The sequence below is a fragment of the Plectropomus leopardus genome, chromosome 24 (assembly GCF_026936395.1).
Source record: "Plectropomus leopardus strain MGB_pleo_1.0 chromosome 24, ASM2693639v1, whole genome shotgun sequence".
Lineage (NCBI taxonomy): Eukaryota > Metazoa > Chordata > Actinopteri > Perciformes > Serranidae > Plectropomus > Plectropomus leopardus.
Window position 1 is genome coordinate 16,906,723 of NC_142199.1, and position 23,127 is coordinate 16,929,849.

The 23,127-nt window shown below is 41.3% G+C and overlaps 1 protein-coding gene across 1 annotated transcript in view; it reads right to left on the minus strand.

Annotated features, from left to right (window-relative positions):
• nalf1a (NALCN channel auxiliary factor 1a) overlaps window positions 1–23,071 on the minus strand; it is a 43,126-nt gene extending 20,055 nt beyond the window's left edge. Inside the window, exon 1 of the mRNA XM_042513371.2 lies at window positions 18,969–23,071. Within this exon, the coding sequence (XP_042369305.1) occupies window positions 18,969–19,652 (684 nt within the window). The 5' untranslated portion in view covers window positions 19,653–23,071. The remainder of the gene's footprint in view (window positions 1–18,968) is intronic.
• Between the last annotated feature and the right edge of the window lie 56 nt (window positions 23,072–23,127).

The window sequence follows — 23,127 nt, forward strand, 5'->3', positions numbered from 1 at the left end:
TTTCAGAAGCAAACGCGTCTGAAACAAAGTCAGAAGGTGAAAAACCGTCGACAGAGTCCTTGGCGAGGAATCCATCAGCTGTATTGACAGACCTCCAGAGCCTGAGCTGCAGTTACACTGTGTTTTAACTTCTTTGATTGCTGCCTGTGGCCACAGCGGCTGCTATTCAGCAAAAGTGTCAGGGACATCCCCACACAATGAGCGCTTTATTTTTCTGAACAGGTAAAACAGTTTAACCATTTGAAACCTGGGCAAAACGGCACAATTTCTTTGAAAAAAAAAAAAAAAGCAATGAGCCACATATTAGCAAGGAAAATTAGTAATAAATAAATAAATAAATAAAAGAATAACATTAAAATAAAATTTAAAAAAAATAAAAAAGCTAAAAACAGAAAATGACTCAGAAAAAGTGCCTAAAAATATAATAATTTTGTATCATAAATTTAAACACGTAATCATGATCATTCTAAATATTGTTTTTGCCCAGCTTGTTTTTATTTTTCCCTAGATATTTTTCCCTAGCTTTTCTGAAACATTCTTCTAAATTTACTAATTTGTAGAACATTTCTTACCAAGATGCTCATTGCCTTTTTCTCGTGTTTTTTTTTTTTTTTGAAAGAAATCAAACCAATTTGCTCGGGGTTTAAACTTTGTAACACTCGTGAAAAGCTTCTGAAAGCAGCACAAGAATACTGATGTTGCTACAGGTTTCAAAGATACTTTCAAATATTTTCTGTCCTTAAAATCTAAAAAAAAAAAAATCAAGACAGCTCCAGATCCCACACACAACATGAAGATGCACATTCTCACTTTGTGATGTCAGTTAGTGATACATCAATTGTATCGACAGGCCTCCAGGAGCTTCCAGAAACCCTGAATCCTTTATCTGGAAATGCCCTGTTGAGCATGCGGTATTATGGGAAGTCGGAAAGACGACATTCGTTTCCCTGAACCGTGTTTTGTAGATCACTTCTGAGAAAACATGGTCATGAATGTGTATATCAGGATTTGTTTTCAGCCTGGTTTAGCACGGAGGCGCAGCACTGAATCAGTTAGATTACAAAACAGGTAGATCTAAGAAATAGCTTTCCACTGGTGTAAAAACCCTATCAGCTGCGGGAGACAGACAGAGCTTATTTCTCGTAGATTCGAGGTTGTTTCCCGGGTTTGGTTTCATGTTGAGTAGATTAAGCCGTGCTCTGGTCGCAGGATTCCTGTTGGCACACTTCCAGCTCTGCAGCTCTCTTCTCTAAAGGTTTAAAGAATTCATTTTCAGCTGGATCACAGCTCGGGGAGGCGGCTGAATAGGTCAGGGTGGCTCTGCTTTCTCTATCGATGCAGAGGCTGCAGACTGCAGGAGCCTTGACCTAAGCCCAGGACATATTGACTGAACCCCCCCACACACACACAAATACACACACGAACACCCCGAGATGTCGCTCCCTGATAAACACGGCCAGATAGATGCTTTGTCGCACAACAACCAAAACAAACTGGACTGAGCAATACTATCATCAGCACCATTCATCCACAACTCAGCACTAGTTGTGTGTGTAAAATGACTTGTTTGAGTCACCAGATTACACCGAGTATGTTTGCATGCACAAAATAGTCTGTTTTTTGCCCTTATTGCGAAAACAACAATATTCCTACTAAGCTGTTTACATGAGTGATGGAAATATTTCACTAACACTCCTGTTTACATGCGGCCGAGCATATGCTGCTTTCACGTGCTCCTCGGAAAAATCACACTCACAACATACAAGCATCACGCACGCAAGTCAGAAAAAGCAACACACACGGACGCTAGAAGTAAAAGGCTGTTTTTTTTGTGGCTGATGTTTTAACTAAAGTAGCACAGAGCTCCTCAGGTATGTAGTGATATTTTAATTTGTAAATAAGCTTAAATAACATAATAGTTTGCAAACCATCTAATAGGCAGCAATACTCTGATTAATGTGCCCTAATATACCATTTATCACACCAAAATATGGAGAAGTAGAACAGCTAGAGCCGCTTGTTATTTTGCTTCTTTGCATCACAATAGTATTTTTTTCAGTCCCTACTGGTGACGGACTTGTTGGACTCTCTTTCCGTCACCTTCTGCACATATCAAAAAACCTGCTGCTATCCAAATCCTTCATTAAGTTTAAAAAAGCAAAGTGTTTTTCTTTCTGATCAGAAATGTGGGTTTTTATTTTGCACGCATCTCTTCTCCAGCCTTGCAAACTGTTGGCGAATTGGTTTTGTGTACCCGTATCCATGACAATGCACAGAGCCGCCCTTGAACAGACGAGAGGCCGTGCATTGCAAACTGCAGTAAAAACCCAGAGACTAAATATTCTGAACTGGCTGTATACATGCCCAAATAAGGATCCTGAAAGCCGAAGAACACTGGCATATCCCACGTCTTAATTCCAAAATGCAAAATTTGAAAAACGGCCTAATTCAGAATATGTAAAGGTAAAACTGAACCAGGTCCACACAACATAGAGATGCACATTATTATCTTTAATCATACTCATAAATCTGAGAGCATGTTAATAGTAAGTCAATAGAATCTTTTTTAATAGTTTATAATTGAATCATAATATGATATTTATGCTGTTGGTATGAATTTCATTTGTAGGCCCTCTCAGATTTGGCGCCTTGAGAGAATAACGTATGAGGGCAAAGACGTCACTCATGATCACTTTTCAAGGTAAATACTGTAAATGAGGGCCATTATGAGCCGAGTGTTGGCTGTAATGACAGTGAGGGAAAGAGCAGGACCGACGGGCCTAAGGGGGGAGCGCAATCAGCATGGATTTATTGGCCTGGAAGGGAGTGGAAATGTGAAAGATCACTGTGTGAGTGATGGAGGGCAGATAAGTGTGGTCAGGACAGCTATCCTGATGCAAGACTGTCAGCGTGAGCATTTATCTGCAGCCGCCTAAGAAAGAGTGCAGGTGACCACGTCAGGTATTCAGGAAACACCAGCGGGAAACATTTAACAAAAAGGGAAGACAACTGTGACATACAGTAGGGATATTGTGATAGGATTGGAAATATCGGTCCGATCAATGCATTGTTTAATTGATCAGGATCTGATATTCTGAGCATATTATTCTGAGCAACTATTCTTATTCTGATCCTTTGTTTTCAGTGTTGGAAACGGAGAGCACACTTTGCAGAAGATATTCAGGTCTTATTCTAAAACTGATTTTTTTTTTTCATGTTCAACTTAAGCTGGTACAACACTTTAACAGGACTTGAATTTTTTTTTCAGTTTTAGAGAACTAGTTTTACTATAAGTTGTAATGAGCGAAATTTGTGACAGATTTGTATTTGTTGTGACTGGGAATGCTAAAGTTCACCTCTAACACTACAGTGAAGGATAACTGTGATTATATTACTCATTTATAGTCTTCTGTACTGCACTAAGCGAATTTGAGAGCAATTTCTGAGGACGCATTTTAGTTTGTTTACTTGGTTATCCTATTTAAAAAACAACAAATGCTGCACTCAGTTTTTTTTTTACTTTGTTATTTGTAAAAACTAAAATAAAAACCCATAGGAACCGTTTGGATGCACGCATTTTTTCTTGTATTGCACTGCAGCGTTATTAAACTGTCAAGCACATACACTGAAGTGATTTTAATAACCTCAAAGTACTTAAAGTGTGCATTGTGCAGCTGTATTATCCAGGTGAATTCAAATATTGGATCGTGACTCAGTATGCTGATTATCAAATGACTCAGATCAGGATACATGTATGTTAGAGCTCTGTTAGATTATCCTCAGAAATGTCATTAAAGCTATCCAGGAATGTATAATGAATACACAAGTACAAAATGAGAGTTAAACAGCCAAGGGGCGTCCTATTCCGCCCACAAGCTCCTGCAATGATACACCCCCTCCTCCTGCCGTCTCTGCAGGCAACATCACGGCCTTGTGACTGCAAAGGAACCTTTCTGATATCTCTGAGACATTTTAGGGCTGTTTCTGAGAGTGAAAGAGCGTCTATTAGAATTGAGAAAGTACCGAGCGTCCCTGTTTAACATCTGCTGTTCTAACTGAGCTGAACACTGTTGAGGAGCCGGGAGAGGGGTTCACAGTGTGACTTTGGGGGCAGCTCTTCAAAGAGCTGCAGAGCGCCTCTCGACTCAGGTGGCCACTTGGCAGATCAGATGTGAGGATGTGGGGGGGAGAGGTCACCGCGGGAGCAACATCAGGGCCGTGGGTGTACCAGGACGCTCTGATAAGAGTTTGACAGCCTCTGTCTCTTCGCACTAAATGGAGCGTCTCTCTCAGACAGATCACTGCGCACCATAGATCCCTATCGGCAGACAGGAATGTTGATATTCTGCAAAACCCTGGAACACACCATCTACCATCCCGGCCTCCACAGCATCACGCCACACCTTGCTATGTAAAGCGCGCACTACTTTCTGCACTGACACTGAACAACGCAATGCAATCGTGTAATTGTGAGGTTACAGAAGAAATGCCTCCTGTGCATTCAGCAGCTGAGCTCGCCGCACTGCACGCCCTCGGCCATCATCACCTCTTGTGGGGGGTTTTTTTTCCAGCCAGTTCGGCATGCTGAATTAGCATCAGAGACAGCCAAGCCTGTATTTAAATGAATTCACTCTGACTGGCAGTTCAGCTCAGCGCGTGAAAAGAGAAACGTAAGTGAGGAGAGTGAACAAAGGGCTAAAGTCAAGAGGGAGCGAGGTCGAAACAAACTTTATATAAAGTGAGACTGTTTTTCTTTAGCCATCGAGCCTAAACCTTTCCTGATGGCTCGTGTGGTTGTTCCCTCAACATTGGATTTTGTTGTTAATGTGCAGGTTAACTAGCGCCTGTTTCCATTTTTTAAGATTATTTTTATGGCTTTTTGCCTTTATTTGATAGGACAGACGTAGTGTGAAAGGAGAAGAGAGAGGGAATGACTTACAGCCCTTACAGCCCCGGTTTCCCCTTTTTGGATGAAAGGTAAACACAGTGTGCCGGTCTAGAGTTATTTCCTCTTACGCATATAGAGAACATAAACAATCTTATGGAATATACTATTTCAAACATATAGAAGGTTTTGGTTTGGTTCCAACAATATACCATCCTGTAACTCACACAAAGGATGCAACAAAGCTTCCTGTCCGTCCCACAGGAAACAGTATGTTCACTGTGTGTGATATATTATAACGTCATAGTGGAACCAGAATGAGATGAATCCTGAAACGAGGCTTTTGTTGATCATGTACTTTCTCTTCTGCTCCACCGGTTGTTCTCTTTGTTTTCAGAGATTTCTATGTGAACACAGCTGAATACTACACTGTCAAGGGATGCGTTAATGTAAAAGAGTACCACACTGTATTGCATTAAATAGAAAATTCACTGAAACGTGTTTTTTCTTTGATTTTTCGCTGCGTGCAAATAACACGTATGTGTGTGAAAAAAGCCTCATATACTGTATCTTCTTCCTCTGTGCCAAAGAACTCCATTGTTTTCAAAAAAACTGTTAAAACACATCAATGAGCCTCCCAGTTGCACTGGCTAATATGTTCCTTCAGTACCATCAGCTAGGGATGGAAGATAGTATTGCAGATCACCATTACAAAGAAAAACAAACACCTTTAAATAAGTTGATCACGGTAACGTTTCATTATTGGTTTGACCCTGATAATCATGTCCAGCAGCGACCAAAGATGATGTGAAATTTTCACATCGTCCTATTCCTACCAAGAACGCACACATCTTAATTTATTTTGACACAATTCCACATTCACCGTCCTACAGCCCCAAACACATTCTGTAGCACCAAACGTGAATTGTTTCACAGCTAAAAATAGTCTCAAACGCCCTCACAGTTTCCACATGTGACGGCCGTTGTCAAATATTTACATCTTCAGGAGGAACCAGTGGGCTTGGGGCTGAGTGCCACAGACAGAGTGAAGTCAGAAAGTATTTGGAGACGACTGAACACATGGGATCTGTTGACAACATGGCTTTACTGCTTGGACTAAAGATGACCTCACACTAGTGTTTTGTACCCGAGAGAAAACTTGTGACAGAAGGGCAACGAAGAACTAAAATTCCTGAGTATCACATATATTCAAAACTTTGAAATATCCAAATCTGGATCATTAGGTTCACTATTTTTTTTTTTTTTTTAAACTGCCAGAGCAAGAGATCATTAGCCTAAAGCTGATGTCTCATGGCCATGGGAATGGGAAACAAGAAGCGGGGTTACGGGAACTAAAGGGTTGCTATGTTTAAATACCTGTTTGTGCAGGTAAGCAAATTCTACCCCCAAAAACAATTTCCAAACCTATTCTCAACCTAAAGTTAACCGTTAACTGACAGTCTTAGTAGAGAATGTGAAGATGGCATCATATCGTAAAACCGTCTGTGCTACCTGTGCCTGCTATGGTCAAGCAACTGTATCTGGACAAACTGATCACAATTAACAACATCGATAAAGTGCGTGCGTACACTTTAGTTATAGAGATGACACACTTCAAAAGATTGCACACCCAAAGTGTCAGCAGGTGTCCGGGCTTTCACGTGCAAAATGTCACTTGAATTAACAAATACAGACCAGGAAGAGACTCAAAAAGATTAGAAAGCGACACAAAATGATGGCAAAGTGACAATAAGTCCCAAAAAGACATCAAATTAACTCAAAGGGATCCAAATAAATACAAAAAGACACCCTCAAAGCAACACAAAATAACTACAAAAACGACAAAAAGTCTCAGAATGACATATAATTACCTCAGTTAAGACACAAAATTACCTGCAAAAGGACACAAATTAACCACAAAGCAACACAAAATAACTACAAAGCAAAACGAAAATGTCCCAAAAAGACATAAAGGTACCTTAATAAGACCCAAAAGTACCTTAAAGAGACCCTATGAGTATAAAAAGACACAAAACAACCACAAAGAGACACAGAATGACTTATATTAAAGACGCATAACAACTACAAAAAAAATGCAACACCACCACAAAGTCTGACAAATTGCCTGGGGGATTAAATGGTACAATATGGACAAAATAAAAAGACGTTGAGAGCCAGCGTACTGAGCACTCGCATGTCCCCAGCTTGCTATTAGCTATCAGTTTGTCAACCACAGTGGTTTACTAACTAGCCTGCTGAGTTGTCACAAGCCTATATTGCGAGTAACTTCAATATTTAAGTGTGTTGACTTTTCTCTCCTATTTCTTGTTTTTTATTTTCCCGTCTCTTCTCCTTCTCCGCCAACTTGCATTAAGCAGAATACACGACTGCATTTAAAAACCTTATTCAGGTCTATAAATCATACTTTGGCAGCGCAGTAGACTGTCATACTGTACATCAACGTCTTGCATAACACAGAGGCGTGCATCACACATTGAGCAATTTAATGGATTTTTAAGTGTCTTTCTTTGAGAATACGGAGCAGTTAGGCAAGTCGCACTGCGCTGTCATAAACAAAACTCACGTCCAGTGACTGACAATTCATTTAACCGGACAAACATCATCCTCAATCATCCTAATGGGCCGCACGGAGCTTAACAGAGATTCAAATGTAACCTTTTACCTAGTGCACTGTATACATGTAAGGCTGCTTTAAAAAAAAAGGGAACGTGAAGAGAGAGGTATCTCACCGGGAAAGAAGGGGAAGTCAGATAATCCCATTAGTGCCAAGTGGTGGGGAATTCAGATGTGATCATCTGAAGGCCGCCCACAGGATACTGGAGTCATTTTCTGACGCCACCAGCTCTGGACAATACTGCTGCCCTCTGAACAAGGACGCAAACCTCCACCCTGCTCCTGCATTTTCTACATTAGTTAAACACTAAAATTCAATACGGCACACTGCAGCTGGGATATGCATTCAGGCTTATATCTGTCCCTGTGAAAAAAATAATCCATTCAAATACCTATGCAGACAATAGGACTGTTAGACTAATTGATGTCATGCCCATAAATGAATGGAGGTATTAGTCTGACCCTTAGGTGTTTCACTGGGGAAAAAAACATCCTGCTTGCAACATCTTCATTTTCTCACAATTATAAAGCCACAGTAATGACTGTTTTTACTATAATTACATTTTTGGTTGTTCTATTATTACACAGGAGAACAGCTTGCCAACTAAATCCAATTATATTTATGGGATATTTAAGAATGTCATTTTGTGCCTGTCTTCTTGTGGGAAACATGCACTTTATTAAATAGCGCACGAAAACGCACCAAAAAAGGGAGCAAGGAAAAACTTTACAAATCTGACACGTTAACTTTTTGAAACCGCAAGTGACATCACTTTTATTTAAACGTTTAAACCCCAAAGCTAATTGGTGTGATTCATGTCAAAAAGATGAAGAGAAAAAAAAAGCAATGAGCAACTTGGTAAGAAGTATTTGACATTTGCAAGAAATTAGTAGATTTAAAAAATTTTTTTTTTTAAAAAAAAAAGCTTGGGAAAACTATTTTTATAATTAACATAATTACTTGTTTAAAAATAGGTTGCACAATTATTATATTTTTTTAGCACTTTTTCCACATCATTTTTTTAAAAAAAATTCTTTTTCTTTCTTTTTTCTCACAAATTTCTTTTTCTTCTTTCATGGCTCATTGCTTTCTTCCCATGTCTTTCAAAGATATCAAGCACGCTTTCTCAAGGTTTCAACGGGTTAAGATAGTTTTACTTGTCATACTTGATAAGTACGTAGCAGCTGTTTAATTTCCTGTGTGGTTTTAAAGGGAGCTTTTCAAAAATTTGAGAAAAATATGAAGTCTAGAACCCAATTTGATTTAACCCTTATGACGTCTATTATTATTTATTATTTCATCAGGGTTTATGTTGACTTGAGTTTCACACTTTAAATTTGTATCAAAATTAGAAATTACAAGCATTGCAATGTTGAGGTTTAAAAGATGTGGCCGTTTCCCAGAATTGCAAAAGTACAAGAAAATAAAAGAAAAAGAAAAAAGAAAAAAATATTAAAAAATCATCATCATCATATCATCATATCGTTAAAAAAAACAAGGAAATGAACTGAAAAAAGTGCTTTAAAAATTCTAATAATCCTGTAACACAGTTTTGAATATGTAATTATGATAATTATAAATATAGTTTTCCCTAGCTTTTTCTTTCTTTCTCTAGACATTTTTCCCTAACTTTGAAAAAACAATTTTCTACATCTACTAATTTCTTACAATTCGCAAAACTCACCATTTGCTTATTACCTTGTTCCCCCATGTTTGCACCAATTTGCTTGTGCTTAAAGCTTTAAAACACATGTGAAGGCATCTGAATGTATTTCTAACTTTAAAAGGGTGGAATAATCGTTTCGCTACGTAAGCGCAGGTCATGCCTCCACTCCAGGAAATGCAAATTTGCATCACCCAACTTAATGCAATGCTAAATGTAAGAAAAGCCCATTTAAAATGTACTGTTATTTGCAGACAATAAATTGTTTCAGAGAAAAAGTGACCCAAAAAGCATGCTAATAAGCTTTTCTAATTTGTTAGTCTGCAGCCATGCCAGCAGCTTTTTCAGGCTGTATTTTTAGCTGAATTCTAACATCAGCAAAGCTAACATGCTGACAAAACAATGCTAACACGACAATGTTCAGCAGATATAATGTTTACCATGGTCTTGATCTGGGATTAAAGTGTCGGCACGCTAAGTTTTAGCATGGCAAAGAAAAAGTGCAGCTGAGGTTGATGGAAATATTATGATTTTCTGAAACTGAATCATTCTGATACACAGAGAAGATGTAGCTATAATTACAAACCTCACCTTTAATTGACAGCGTTATTGTGTGCAAGAGAAATTACCTCACATCTCACCTATAATGGAAAAGCCTCAGAGGTTAAATGAGGCCTGTTAATTAGGTAACCCACTTTAACCCCCTTTTCCCCGGGACGCCCCCCCCCCCCGCCCCCTGCTGTTATCTCATGTGATCTCATCTGCTCTCCGTTCACAGCTGAAACAATATGGAAGCGCTGGCGTGCACTGCAGCAGCTAGCCTCCACTCTCTCCTCCCCGCCTCATTAGCATGCAGCTCAGGGAACTGTCCATTCATAAAAGGCCTGTCGTGGAGTGGGCCAGGCATCTCGAAAGGGACAAAACCCTCTCCAAGGTCAGCGTTCGCAAGCGCCGCAGGAAGACACAACGACGGAAATCACACAAGAGTGCTTCCGTGTGCAACTTCCACATGTGAGCAATACAATGTACCAATCTGTCAGTCATGAATAACGAATAAAAGACGACCACGGGCAACAATTAAAGGAAGCATGGGTGATCAGAGGATACTCAACCACATCAATACTGCAAGATAACAGATTTGGGGATGAGAGAGTCTGTGTATCTATGTCGTGTTGAGGGACAGGTGAGGGCACAAATCAGCCCTGTTAACTATAATCACTGCTCATTGGATGTAAACACACAAAACACTGGATTACAAATAATATAATTATACTGATATATGACTGTATGATCTGCATAGCCCTTCACATGAAATGATACCAGGTAATATCGCTGATGTGACGGACGTTTGATCGATTGCATTTTCAGTTTAGAGCTAGCTAAAGACACACAGGCTGTCTGTGACAACTTAATATTGATTTTGGTGCAACATTATGACCGCATTTCCCTCCAGTATCCATGGATTAATGATTTCCTCTCTGTGATAAGATATTTTCATTATTCTCTGACATTTGGAGCTGAACGACAGTGCGTATCTAAAGCCATGCTCGAGGCTGTTTGAGGAGCAGTGGTGCTTTGAGCTAAATGCTAGTGTTGCTAACGTCTGCACAGTGACAATGAGCACAAGCAGATGTTTTAAAAGGTATGTTAACCACGTCAAGCATCGTAGTTTTAGTCTTAGTCAGCCTGCTTTTTGATTTTTTTTGCCGCCATTGACTCACAAACAGAAAGACAAAAAGCGAGAGACAGAAAAACAAGATACACGCAATGAGTCCTGCTATTTCTAACCCCCGTCCTTACCAAAATTAAAATCAAAATTGAAACCGGCTCCTCACCAATGCGCCTTAAAACAATATTAATCGAGCACATCTTTCATCTCTCGCAGCTTTCTCTGTGCTGTTATCTCACACAGACAACATGTAATGTTACAATAAATGTAGTGAACCTAACTGCAGATCAACATGGTCAAAACTACATTAATAAATAAAAAGCAACAACAACAACAACAACAACAACAACAGCCGGGAGCCTCCCTATCAGAGAGACTGTGTTAACTTTTTATACAGTCTATAATCTGTACCAAATTTCATGGCAATCCATTACATTGTTTTTGAGATATTTTAGTCGATGCCATGCTGCTAGCTAAAAAAATGACAGATTCATCAATGCAGTTGCAGCCAAAACACAAACAACAGCGATGACATTGTTCAACATTTTGGTGGGATTTTGTTGAGAGGACAGATTTGTTCATCCAAATGTGGAGCTCAAGCCTTTTCCAAACCCTAAGAGGAAGATGCATTACTTCACAAAGCTCCATCTGTGTTTAGATTTTGTTTCAGGGCCCCCCGACTGAGAGCTGATATCCTTGTTGCTACACATCATTTACTGCTGAATTGCAAAACTGTCCATATCGCAGACAGGGAGATAACAGATGAAGAGAGAGCAACTTTAGCACTGGTCTGACTAAACTGTACATTTAAAACACACAAACACACGCACACAGGTCTTTGGCACAATCAAACAGGTTCAGATAGTATCATGATGTCTTCACTGCCCTATTTCAGTCGGAGGAGCTGCCCACTATCAAATGAAGGACAAGTGAACACGGAGGGCTCGGAGCAAATCAATAGGGATCAACCTCTTGGTATTGCTGCCACCCGTCCCTCCGGCTCAAAAAGAGCTCAGATCAATGCAGATGTGTGCGGATGACAAGGATCTAAAGAGAGAGAACGCTGTGGACGCTGTCCTCCTTTCCACTTGCACACAACACCAGCTAAGATTAGACATTCAATTGGACCTGGAGGGCGGGGGAGGAGACGGATTTGTGCACAGACTTGTCAGTGATTGTGTTTTGAAATTATTTTACGCCACAGTAAAAGCAGAAAAAGAAGAAGCTGGGTTGGTTGTAGTAGCAAAGAGAGGGAAGTCACAATACTGTGGAATTATTAGTCAAAACGGCGAGAGATATTCAGTACCAGACTCTTTATGATTGCTTGGCCAGGTGCACGGAGTTCGGTCTTTCAAGTGCACAAATGGAGGAAATTATCAGGGACGAGGAACAAGGGTGCAGACACCTGTGCAGCCCAGTCGTTATTCTTGTTAAACGATTGTGAGGTTTTGTGAAAAATTGTGGATATTTTTGTGTCGTGCTGTGGTCACGTCAGGGATGTTTTCCAAAAAAAGAGTCCTCGAACTCATCATTTCTGGTGGGAAACCCGACAAATTGCATGTGCTGTGCAACATCCCCACCAGGGCCAGATTAACACTCGAATGCTAACCTAGGAAGAAAAATAAGCTGTGGGCCCCCATTGCAACCCAGTCACCAGAATAAATATTGGTATTATACATTTCTGATAACCACAGATATGTAACATTGGTACATTAGTATGTAGCAGATATATTAAAATGTATGTTTCTTTATGTTTCAACTATTTCAATTGTGGTTACATTTGGTTACGGGGAGGAAAAGAGCATGTTTTGGCTTAAAAAACAGGTTTCTGTTGCCGCAATTACTGCTGAAAATGCCGCGGGTGTCTTGCTTAAACAACACCTAGTTTTGGTGCAACATTTGCCACTGGAAATGCAGCAGATGTTTCACGAACATACACTCACTTTTGGTGCCACAATGGCACATACCACCTATATCTGGCTAAAAACACCCAGTTTTGGTGCAGCAGTTGCTGCTGGAAATACTCCATATGTGTGGCTAAAATACACACAGTTTGGATGGCATATTGCCACTTGAAATGCCATAAAATCTCACTTAAAACACCCTGCTTTGGTGCCACAATTACTGCTGGAAATGCCGCCAGTGTCTTGCAAAACAACACCCTGTCTTGGTGTCCAAGTCGTCACTGGAAATGCCGCCCTTACAGTTTTGGTGGCACAATTGCCGCTGGAAATACCATCATGTCTCACTAAAAAAAACCCAGTTGTATGTGCTACATTTGCTACTCGAAATGCTGCTGTCTCGCTAAAAAGCTATTTTGGTGTCCCAGTCAACACTGGAAATGCCGCCCCTATTTTGCTAAAGGACACCCAGTTTTGGTGGCGCAATTTCCTCTGGAAATTCGGCTGTGGACCAGAGCCTGGCCGTCATCCCCTCGAACACCTGATGATAAAGTCAGCTCATATACTGTACGTGTAATCAGAGCTTCATCACTTATTGTCCTCTGGCAGCTGGGCCGCCCACTGACCCCTCCAGTCTCTCGCCCTCTATGTGCATTGTGTATGTTTTAGATAGCGATTTGCAATTAGTTTGTGCTAACCTGACTCATTGATTAGCACACAAGCACAAGATACACTGGAAGAACAAATGCTTTACAACCACATTTTACCCTCAGGACTTTATCAACATGGGGCCCCCAAATAAATGCAGATGTCACCTTAAGACCACTATCAGTTCAATTTATATTCTAATTTAGGGGAAATTACAATGTAAACAAACAAATTATGAATAAATTCAGTTACCACAGCCTCCGGGGGCCCGGGGCCTACTTTTACTGGTTCGAAAATTGCAGCATTCATTGTGAAACAATTAGTTGATTAATAGATGAGCTGACTGGCAGAAATGTAGTAACTGATACCTAAAACTCACTGGTTCCAGCTTCTTAAATGCCCTGAAAACTTGGCCTTAAGTCTTAACTATTTCTGGGGCGCCCAGTAGCTCACCTGGTGGAGCAGGCGCCCCGTGTGCAGAGGCTGGGTCCTCGCCGCAGCGGTCGCAGGTTCCACTAGGACCTCGGCCCTCTGCTGCATGTCATCCCCCCTCCCTCTCCCCCTTTCACGCTTGCTATCCTATCTGAATAAAAAGACTATGTGGGTTGAATTTAATCAGATTTAACTGACAGTGACCGAACATCACACTGTCATCAGATTCTGATTCAAATGTTACTAAATCCTGATTGGTGCATTTAAGTGTGACCTCACTGTTTCCAACTTATCCGAGCCCACTTCAACCCAGTGAAAAGAGCAGAGAGGAAAAACATTCAGGGCCTTTTAATTTGAATAATTTCTGGTTTTCTAAATATCTTATCAAAGGGAAATATAATACAATTTGATTTTGGACTGTTTGGACTGTTTGAACTGCAAGCTATTTCAAAAAATTACCTTGAGCTTGAGGGAACTGCAATGGACATTTTCTTCACTATTTACTGCAGCCTCATTATTACCGTTATTACACTGGTTCCAGATTCTTACATGTGAATATTTGCTGATTCATCTTACGACATTGCATAATTGTGTGTGTTGAACTGTTCGTCAGACGAAACAGTACATTTGAATATGTCACAATGGGCTGTGGGGAACTGTGATTAATAGTTTATAGAGAAAATGATCTTCAGATTGACATAATTTGGAAAATACATTGATTTGCAAAATATGTGTTGATGCGTCGTAATAGTAAGCTGCACCCAGTCAAAACATGAGTTCACAGGAAGGCAAGCTGCAGCCCACTGTTGTGGCTAAAATAGATTTTCACGGGAGTACACCTGGTTATCCTGGAGCGCGGTCCAGACGCCAGTGCATTTACTTTTTGTCCCCGCCCAGGAGTGATATATTAGGATGATCATGATGATTGCTTTAACCGCCATGTATGAGCAAGAAAACAGCCTTAACTTATGTTAAAAACCACTGAGACAGCGTGCAATGCAAAATACATTTACCAATAATTAAACTGCATATTATTACTTCAGAAATAAAACGGATTCTCCAGTTCAGGAAAAAGGCTCCTGTGATATACAGTGATTAAATGAATGTTTGAGGTCAAGTATTTTTCCAATCAGTCATCTGACAAATATTATCTACAATAATAAGAATTATTTATACGATAATGTCACAGTGATGGAAATTTTAAAATATACCGCTATTATCATTGTTTTTATAGAGAACATTAGTGAATAATTTAATATTAATGAGACGAGTTTTACGCAGACATTTACTTTTGGTTAAATGAATTCATATATTAATTGAGTGACTGAGTGAAAAAAAAAGTCATTAGAATAATCGAGAAATGAATCATTAGATTAGTAACTAAATGAAAAATAATTGTTAGATTAATCGAGAAAGAAATAATCAAACAGGTGCAGCCCTGATCGATACTGAACATTATAAGATTAGTTACAGCCTTTATAACAACAAAACACTAGGGATGTTTCTCTTGTCCCATCTCAGCCTCTCGAGTACTGAAGCAGGACGAAGAAACTTTCACAGTTCCTAATTATTATAAACGTATCAGCAGTATACCAAGTAATCAACTAGTTTTTTAAGAAAGGCTTTTGTAGTGCACCCCTGCATTGAAAATGATACACCTGTGTGCTTAAATGTGCTTCATGTGAATAGAGGATAATAACAGGCATGCTATTATACTGCAGATTTTTTGGCACAACCGGTAGGGAACCCCACAATAAATGATGTGATTGCACCACAGAGACCCCAGGCCTTTGTTGGCTTACAGTTGTTGTACTGCCAAAACGCTTTTTAAGAGGCCAGGTTTGTTTTTCATTATTTCCTGTGAAACTGACATTTTGTTTCACACTCGGGATATAGAGGGCGAAAAAAAAAAAAATGCTGCTTTCAAGTTAGCGCGCCAGCCCAGGTTTAAATGTTTCGAGCCCGGCCCCGCTGTCAAGATGAATGGTGGGTTTTTCACACAGTCAGTTGATGGAGAATCCCATTGTGAGGAACAGCACACCGGCCGTGTCCGCTGTGTGATGTTTCACCTCAGGCTAGAGGGATCAAAGCACCACCTGCGGACCACAGGAGCAACTCCGGCACAACACAACACTACCGTCCGTGTCAAATATCATCACTTGAAATGTCATAAATCCTCCGCTAGCTTTACCCAAACACTGTAAATCGACCTCCACTGTTCCTATACATGTTCAAATGAGACAGTGGCTATTTGCTTAATGTTTTCACACTTGTCAGCTCAGTTTACGCTATAATCTTGCCACATTAACTGCTACGATTCTCCGAGGCAAGTAGCCATTAACGCTACAAGAGCTCCACATTACTGCTTGAGTCATGCCGCTCTTTCTGCAGCGCGGCCGACCACACATGCAAGACTCGAAGAAGCCTATAATCAAGGAGGTGAAAGAGAAGGGTCATTGTTTAAAAAATTAGCACTTTGGCCGAATGACAGTTTTCTCTCCAAGTGTCAAGAGGTGAGCTCGGACAGCGGGAAAATGAAATTGAAATCATGTGTGGAGCAGAGGAAAACAAAGACTGTCACACATCTCGGTTTGAGCGTTCCTCAATGGCTGACACGTGCTGGAGAGGCTGACATGGCTATTTCTTTCAAAAAGCTGCATTCACCTTTCTCTTCCCATGTAGCATGATTGCATATTCTAACGCTCGCAAGCGACCAACCTTGAAGCAATAAAACATAACGCAATAACATAATAGAAACGGCCATGAAATGCAGACAGTGTTTTGAGCTACGTGAGAGGGGATATGATGCTTCAACCCATCATGATTTATCCAAAATAACTCCGATTTTTTACTTTCCATTATTTATTTGTCTAATGATCGTTTGGTCTATAAAATGTTTAAAAATTGTAAAAAAGTACCTATAATAAGTTCCCAAACCCTAAGGTGATGTCCTCTAATGTCTTGTTTTGTTTGTCCAACAGTCTCTCATTAGATAAGCTGGAAGAAGAGAAAGTTTGGACTTTTCCTTGAAAATGATGAAAACAATCAATTCACCGTTACTTTTTCTGCAGGTTTACTGATTGTTTCAGCTTAATGCAGCTTCAGACTGTGATTACAGGTGTAGATTTCTGGGGGGAGACGTTGGACACATCGCCCTCGATATTTCGAACATGCGTATTTGTCTACATGAAAGTAGACGTGGACTTATGTCGTGGAACCATGAACTGATGCAGAAAAAGAACAAAATGGTGTATTAAAACTCACCACAATAAAGGAAGTCAAGTGTTTGATGCTCAGAATTTTCTGGCAGAAACCCAATTTCACGTGTCCCCAAAAATGCTGAAAAGAAACCTCCTCCCTTGACTGTAATAGCAGAAATCATTTGCCATAAAACCGCACCTGATTTTATGTTTGAGGACCGTAAATGAAAGAGCAGCAGCTCCTCTGTGTACACAAACACAAAGAGTGTTTAATGTGAGGTCTAAAACCATATGAACGCTGGAATTATCTTTCCCTAAAAAAAGGCTGTGTTGTCTCTGCCAGGATTAAAACAACCAACAGTGAAGACAATATAAAAGAAAGTCAATCACTGTTTGATGAATACAACACAAAGGGGATTCAGTTCGTCTTTTTGTGCTTCTAAATTCAAGCTAGCCTTGCAAAGTAGGCCCGGCTCACACACGTGAGGCTCTATAGAAATGCACTGGGTCTGTTTAAGCAGGCAGATGGCCTTATTACAGTCGCGATTTGACGCCTATGCGTGTGTCCCTGCCACTGGTTGGGTGAATGGAGGCCATCTGGGATTGGCCAGGGCTTCTGTGAATGGAGTCAGGGAGCGCCATTCAGCACCGCGGACAGCTCCCTCCGCGCGCTCTCCGCGGTGCTGAATGCAGCTTTTCTGGCTCCGCGTGCTCACAGCAGCTGCACGCAGCAGCAGCAGCAGCAGCTGTCTCCCGGACACCCAGGACAACCCACTCTAACCCACTCTGTGTGTGAGGAGCTGGTAAACAGTGCAAGGCAATCAAACAGCAAGCCCGGGCCTGGCCCACATGAGGCCTATAGTGCGGGGCCTGGTAATGAGCAAACACGAAAGCCTTCCGCCACATTAGGCAGGAAACCACCTCTTGACTTCAATGAAACGCTCTCGATATGGAGTGGGCGGCCATGATTAACACCTGGCGGACTGCGACAACACACTCAGGACACACGGGCTCCAGGAGTTGTTTGCATATGCCAACAGCCTCCTTCCAGGTCATTAAATTGTTGTAAAGGCTAGGCCGTAAAACTGTGAGACTCAACTAACAGCCCGCAGGCCGAATCAGGATAAAAATAAAGTGATTCACACAGGAATTGTGTTTGTACTTTTGGTAGGCTGTGTATAAGGTGCCAGAGTGCATAAAAATAGAGCTTGTTTATCAAAAAATGCACCAGTGGAGGAACCCCCACACCCCCGAACAGAGATCCTAGCTAAGCCCCTAATGTCTTAAATCCTAGAAATGTCCTAGAATCCTACAAACGTGGTAAAATCACAGAAATGGCCTCAAATCCGAGAAATGTTCCAAAATCCCAAGATCATAGAAACGTCCTAAAATGTCCTTATATCATGGAAACATCCCAGAAAAACATAAAAATGTGCTAAAATACTAGAAACATTTATGGGTCGGCTGCAACTGGCCCCTGGCCTCCTGTCATTTTGCAAAAGTGCCCCCCCCCCTCAAGCAAAGCAAGCTGAGTAGCATATCCTTGCTGCAAAACCAAGTGCCAATCTAAAAAGCCTACATCTAGGGTATCGATGGCCGATCAGCCGGATTGTGGGCTGCAGGCGGTCTTCAATGTCAAAGAACAGAGCGTGGACTAAAAGCAGAGATACTGCTACACTATAGCAGGGCCTCCATCTGCACATTAGCATGGGGCCTGAACACAATGAGGAGATGAATGAACATGAGGCCCGGAGCCGGGAGTCTCCTTGAATCTGTCATCCGTCTCCATGGCGACAGGAGGAGGAGGAGGAGGACCAAAACTGGCATCTATCCGGGCCCAAATCAACAGATGGCCACCACATCAACCCCCCACCCCCACCTCCAAACCGCCCCCTCCCCTTTTTTTTTTTTTTTTTTTTTTTTTGTGCAACCTACCTTGCACTGCTCCATGCACGTCCTCACTGAATATTCCCCTGGCTCGTATTTCTGAGTCAGGAGCTCAAAGTCCTCGTATTTCTCCTGGGCGTGCTGGTCGTAGCGCTGGTACGCCTGGACGCACAGGCTGCATCTGCTTGTGTCGCCATCTGCGAGCACGTCGAGGCTGCAGTTCAAATTGTCCGGACTTGTCGAGCCGTAAAACAAATCCAGCAGAGAGTAGGAGTTACAAAAGGAAAGGTACAAATCGCTCATATTTACAGCCCGCGTCCCCTCTTTGTCGGAAAGGCCCTCGCACAAATGGTCGGCATTGGCGAAAGTAAAGCAGTATCTAGACAAACTATCCTGGTGGTGGTAAGTTTCGAGCGGACACAAAGTAGAGTTTCCTATAAAAATATCATCTGTGTTTCCTCTGAGGCTGCTGTGTGCTGAGTGGGTCTGGGGTGACAGGGGGTGGGAGGATGCGAGCTTGACCGGGATCCGGGCCAGGTTGGCCTCGGCGCAGAACCACAGGTGATCAGAGAGGAGGATGGTTAGGAACAAGAGGGATGCCAAGGACAGTCGCCATCTCTGCGCCCTCTCTGAGTCGGTGAATGGCTTTTGGTTGTCGCGGGGGGGCTCTAGCCAGATTTGGAAGCCGTCGTCATCTTCTTGCTGCCAACACGTCCCAGCACCCCTGGTCATATTTTGGGAACCGGCCGACTCCACCGTGGGGGCTCCTCTGCCGCAACAGTCATTGACGTGGGGTCGCGTTTTCTTCCCCTCGGATGTCAGGTGGTGGGTTGTCCCGGCTTGCCTTTGCCTTTTCAGCGGTTATTCCCATTAAAACGAACCGGATGGGAAATTAGACGACCACGGGCCGCATCCTCCATGGCTGACCGGTGAAGCCGCTGTCCTCCCGCCCGCCCTGAGCTCCGCGCCGCGCCGCTCCGCTCCTCTGCGTAGCCTCGACTCCGTTTTTAGAAACACTCACCGACGCCTTTACGTTTTCCCCGGCCTCGGTCGAACAGGGACAAGGGCGCTATCCTCTCCCAACATGGCGAAGCGGTGTGCCTTTGTGTCGGCGGATGGGCCTACAGCCTGTTACAGACCTCTTTTCTTTTTCAAGCCCTCACCGTCTTCATCTCGCTGCCGTTGTCAAGTTGCCGCCATGTTCGCCCAGAGACGGTGTGTGTTTGCAGGAATCTGCGTCAAGCCGGAAGAGATGACCATCAGTGTTTCCGGTTATTACATTCAAAATAAAGGTCGCGAGTTTTTTAAAATTTTATTTATTTATTTTACAATTTTTCAAATTATACAGGCATATAATTCCTTTTAAAACACTGATTTTTTTTTTTTAAAATTGTAACAATTTCAAATTCAAATACATTAAAAAAAAACACAATAAAACAATATTACAGATAACATGAATAATATTAATGTATAAGGGCGACTTAAACCAAGACATATACATTTTTTTGTTTCAATTAAATCTAATTTTTCTGATCATTTGAGAGGTCTTAAAGGCTTTTTCTGTTTGCTGTTATCTTAGAAACAAATTCAAAGAGATATTGTAATTCAACACAAAGTATATGGATATTGGGAGTAATCTGAAGCACTTTGTGGATGTGATATTTGCTAATAAGACAGACAGGTTTGAGAACATTGTCAGTGGAATGAGAGCCTGTATTACAGTTTAAAAATAAGACCACAAAGGTCGCAAGCTGAGGTGTTATTTTGTGCTTTAGTTACTTCTATGTGGTTTAAAAATAGATGTTTCCTGCAGTGTTGGGAAGGCTACTTTTAATATGTAATAGGTTACAGATTACTAGGTACTTTGCAAAAATGTAATAGGAAGTGTAACTATTTTAGAGGTTCTTCATCCCAGCAGCAGTTAACATGATAACAAAACATACTGTAGCACCATTGTCCCTGTGACATTACAGCTGCTTTTGTATAATTTCCATCTCAGATTTGACTACTTTCGTGTTTTTATTGGAGGCGACAAATGCATACATCCTGTGTCCCCACTGAAATCCACTATGCTTATCAGATTGTTTCAGTTAAAGGCTAGAAGAGGGGAATCAATTCAGAATTTCACAGGGACACAATTCAAGTTAGAGCATAATTATATGTAACAGATAACTTTTTTTCCCCATTCTTATACCTCCTTATTTATCTAAAATACATTTTAGTTGTTCTATTTTTATTTTTATTTACACGATTCAAATAAAAAAAAAAAATCAATAATGAAGGATGATTGCATGTTGAAACACATCAAAATGATGCTTCCAGATACATGTTGCACTTTATTTTGAAGGTCAAATCACCCAGTATCCGGTTTGTGTGCTACCTAATTTTGCTACCTTGAGAAACCTCTCCATCTCTGACGTTATGCGCGCGCATCGCAGTCACCGCATCTTTTGGTACCCAGGTGCGTCAAGTCAGAAAGAGCCCCCAAAAATGTCCCCAGTAATATTGCAATTATGAATTCAAAATAAAAGCCTATGATGTCAGTCTCCAAAAGTGAAATATATGTCAGCTATTTAGCTCCATACAACAAAAACAGAATAAACAACCATTAAAAGTAAAAGCCTGCAGCTGTACAGAGGATGTGGAACAGAAAAACAAAACAAAAAAATGTGCTGACTGGATAAGGAGAATTTGTGAGAATGGTTTTATTTTGAAAAGTTTCACAAAAACAAACTTTTTATTGCCTATATTGTAGCTGTCTTGATGCTGTGCCAGTCAGACAGGTTGCTACTCACCTGGTTTCAGCCTCAGGCAAGATGCTCTTATCAAAAGAAAGAAGCCTGCTCCCTCTTTAAAGGACAATAATGATGCTTTAGCATGTTTTAGCCCATTTAAATAAAGTGGACTTCAGAATACAGTACAGTATATGTGATTTGACATAAAGGGGTAAAAGTGCTAAAATATGCAAAAACATTAGTATGGTCCATTTTCTCAAATCAAGGCTATCAAAGCTGGATAGGCAGTTTTCTGATGTGGGTGAATAATCTGAGGTTCTGAGGTTGAGATTGAGGTCGAGATTGATGAATTGTTGGTTCCCAACTTTGGGGTTGGGTCCCCACAATGGGCTACTAGACAAATCTGTGAGGTGTAGGAACTAGGGATGCCAGATTTGGTTCATTTTGCTTTTGATCGCACGACACTCATAAATTAAGGGTTTACCAGAACTGGAAGTTGGTCAAACATAGAAAATACTGATAAACGATGTGACCATGTATTGGTGACGCACAAGGTGGAGCTCAATTCTCTCATTAAATCTTTTCATTGAGGATGGGATGTGCTAATTGCTGCAGACAAACCTTCCCCTGCAGCCATGAGCTTCTGTTTAGTCTCATTTATTTCAGCTGAGTATACGCAGCCGCTGGTCGTCTAGGGGCTGCTTCCAAACCATTTGTTTCCGCTTGTGTCCGGCGTACTTTGTTGGTACCATCTCTCCAGTAGCTACAATAGGCTCTAATTAGAGCATTCATCCCATTAGGACATGGTATTTCTGCAATGCTAGCTTTCAGCGGCTGTTTTTCCATCTCCAGATCCTCAGGACTGATTATCTGCTCCTGCGAGGACCAGCAGCTTTTCAAGACCAACAGTTGTGGAGCGACACAATGCATCCTACACTGAAGCCACACTGAAATAAGCACTAGCCGAGTACCTCTAATTAAGGCCTGTCAGTCAAATACTCACTCCGCATCACCTGGAAATAGTCCAGAGTGGGCGACAGGTTACAGAGTGCTTACTGAGGCACAATTTCATTTTTTTTCCACCAGTAATGAAGATCATTTAAAGCTGAATAACTCTCACTTTAGCTAAAGCCAAGAATGTCTCAAAGGTAGAGTTTTAATGAATTTGTTTAACTAAATTACTAACCCTACAGGGAACACTACATGGCAATGAGCGCCATTATTCACAGTATATGATTGAGAACAGGTACTTCATCACTTTTACTTTGAAAACGTATTCATGCGGCATTTACCCACAACAATGCCCAGGACACCACAGGCAGCTACCTGCACCCTAGAGGCGACGGTAATGAAGGTTATAACATATCAATGAGTCCCAAGGTACACTGGTGACATTTTTGAAGACAGGAAAACATGGCCACATCTTTGTTGAAGGGCCTTGAGCTGAACCAGTTTGAACGTACCCCTGTGGT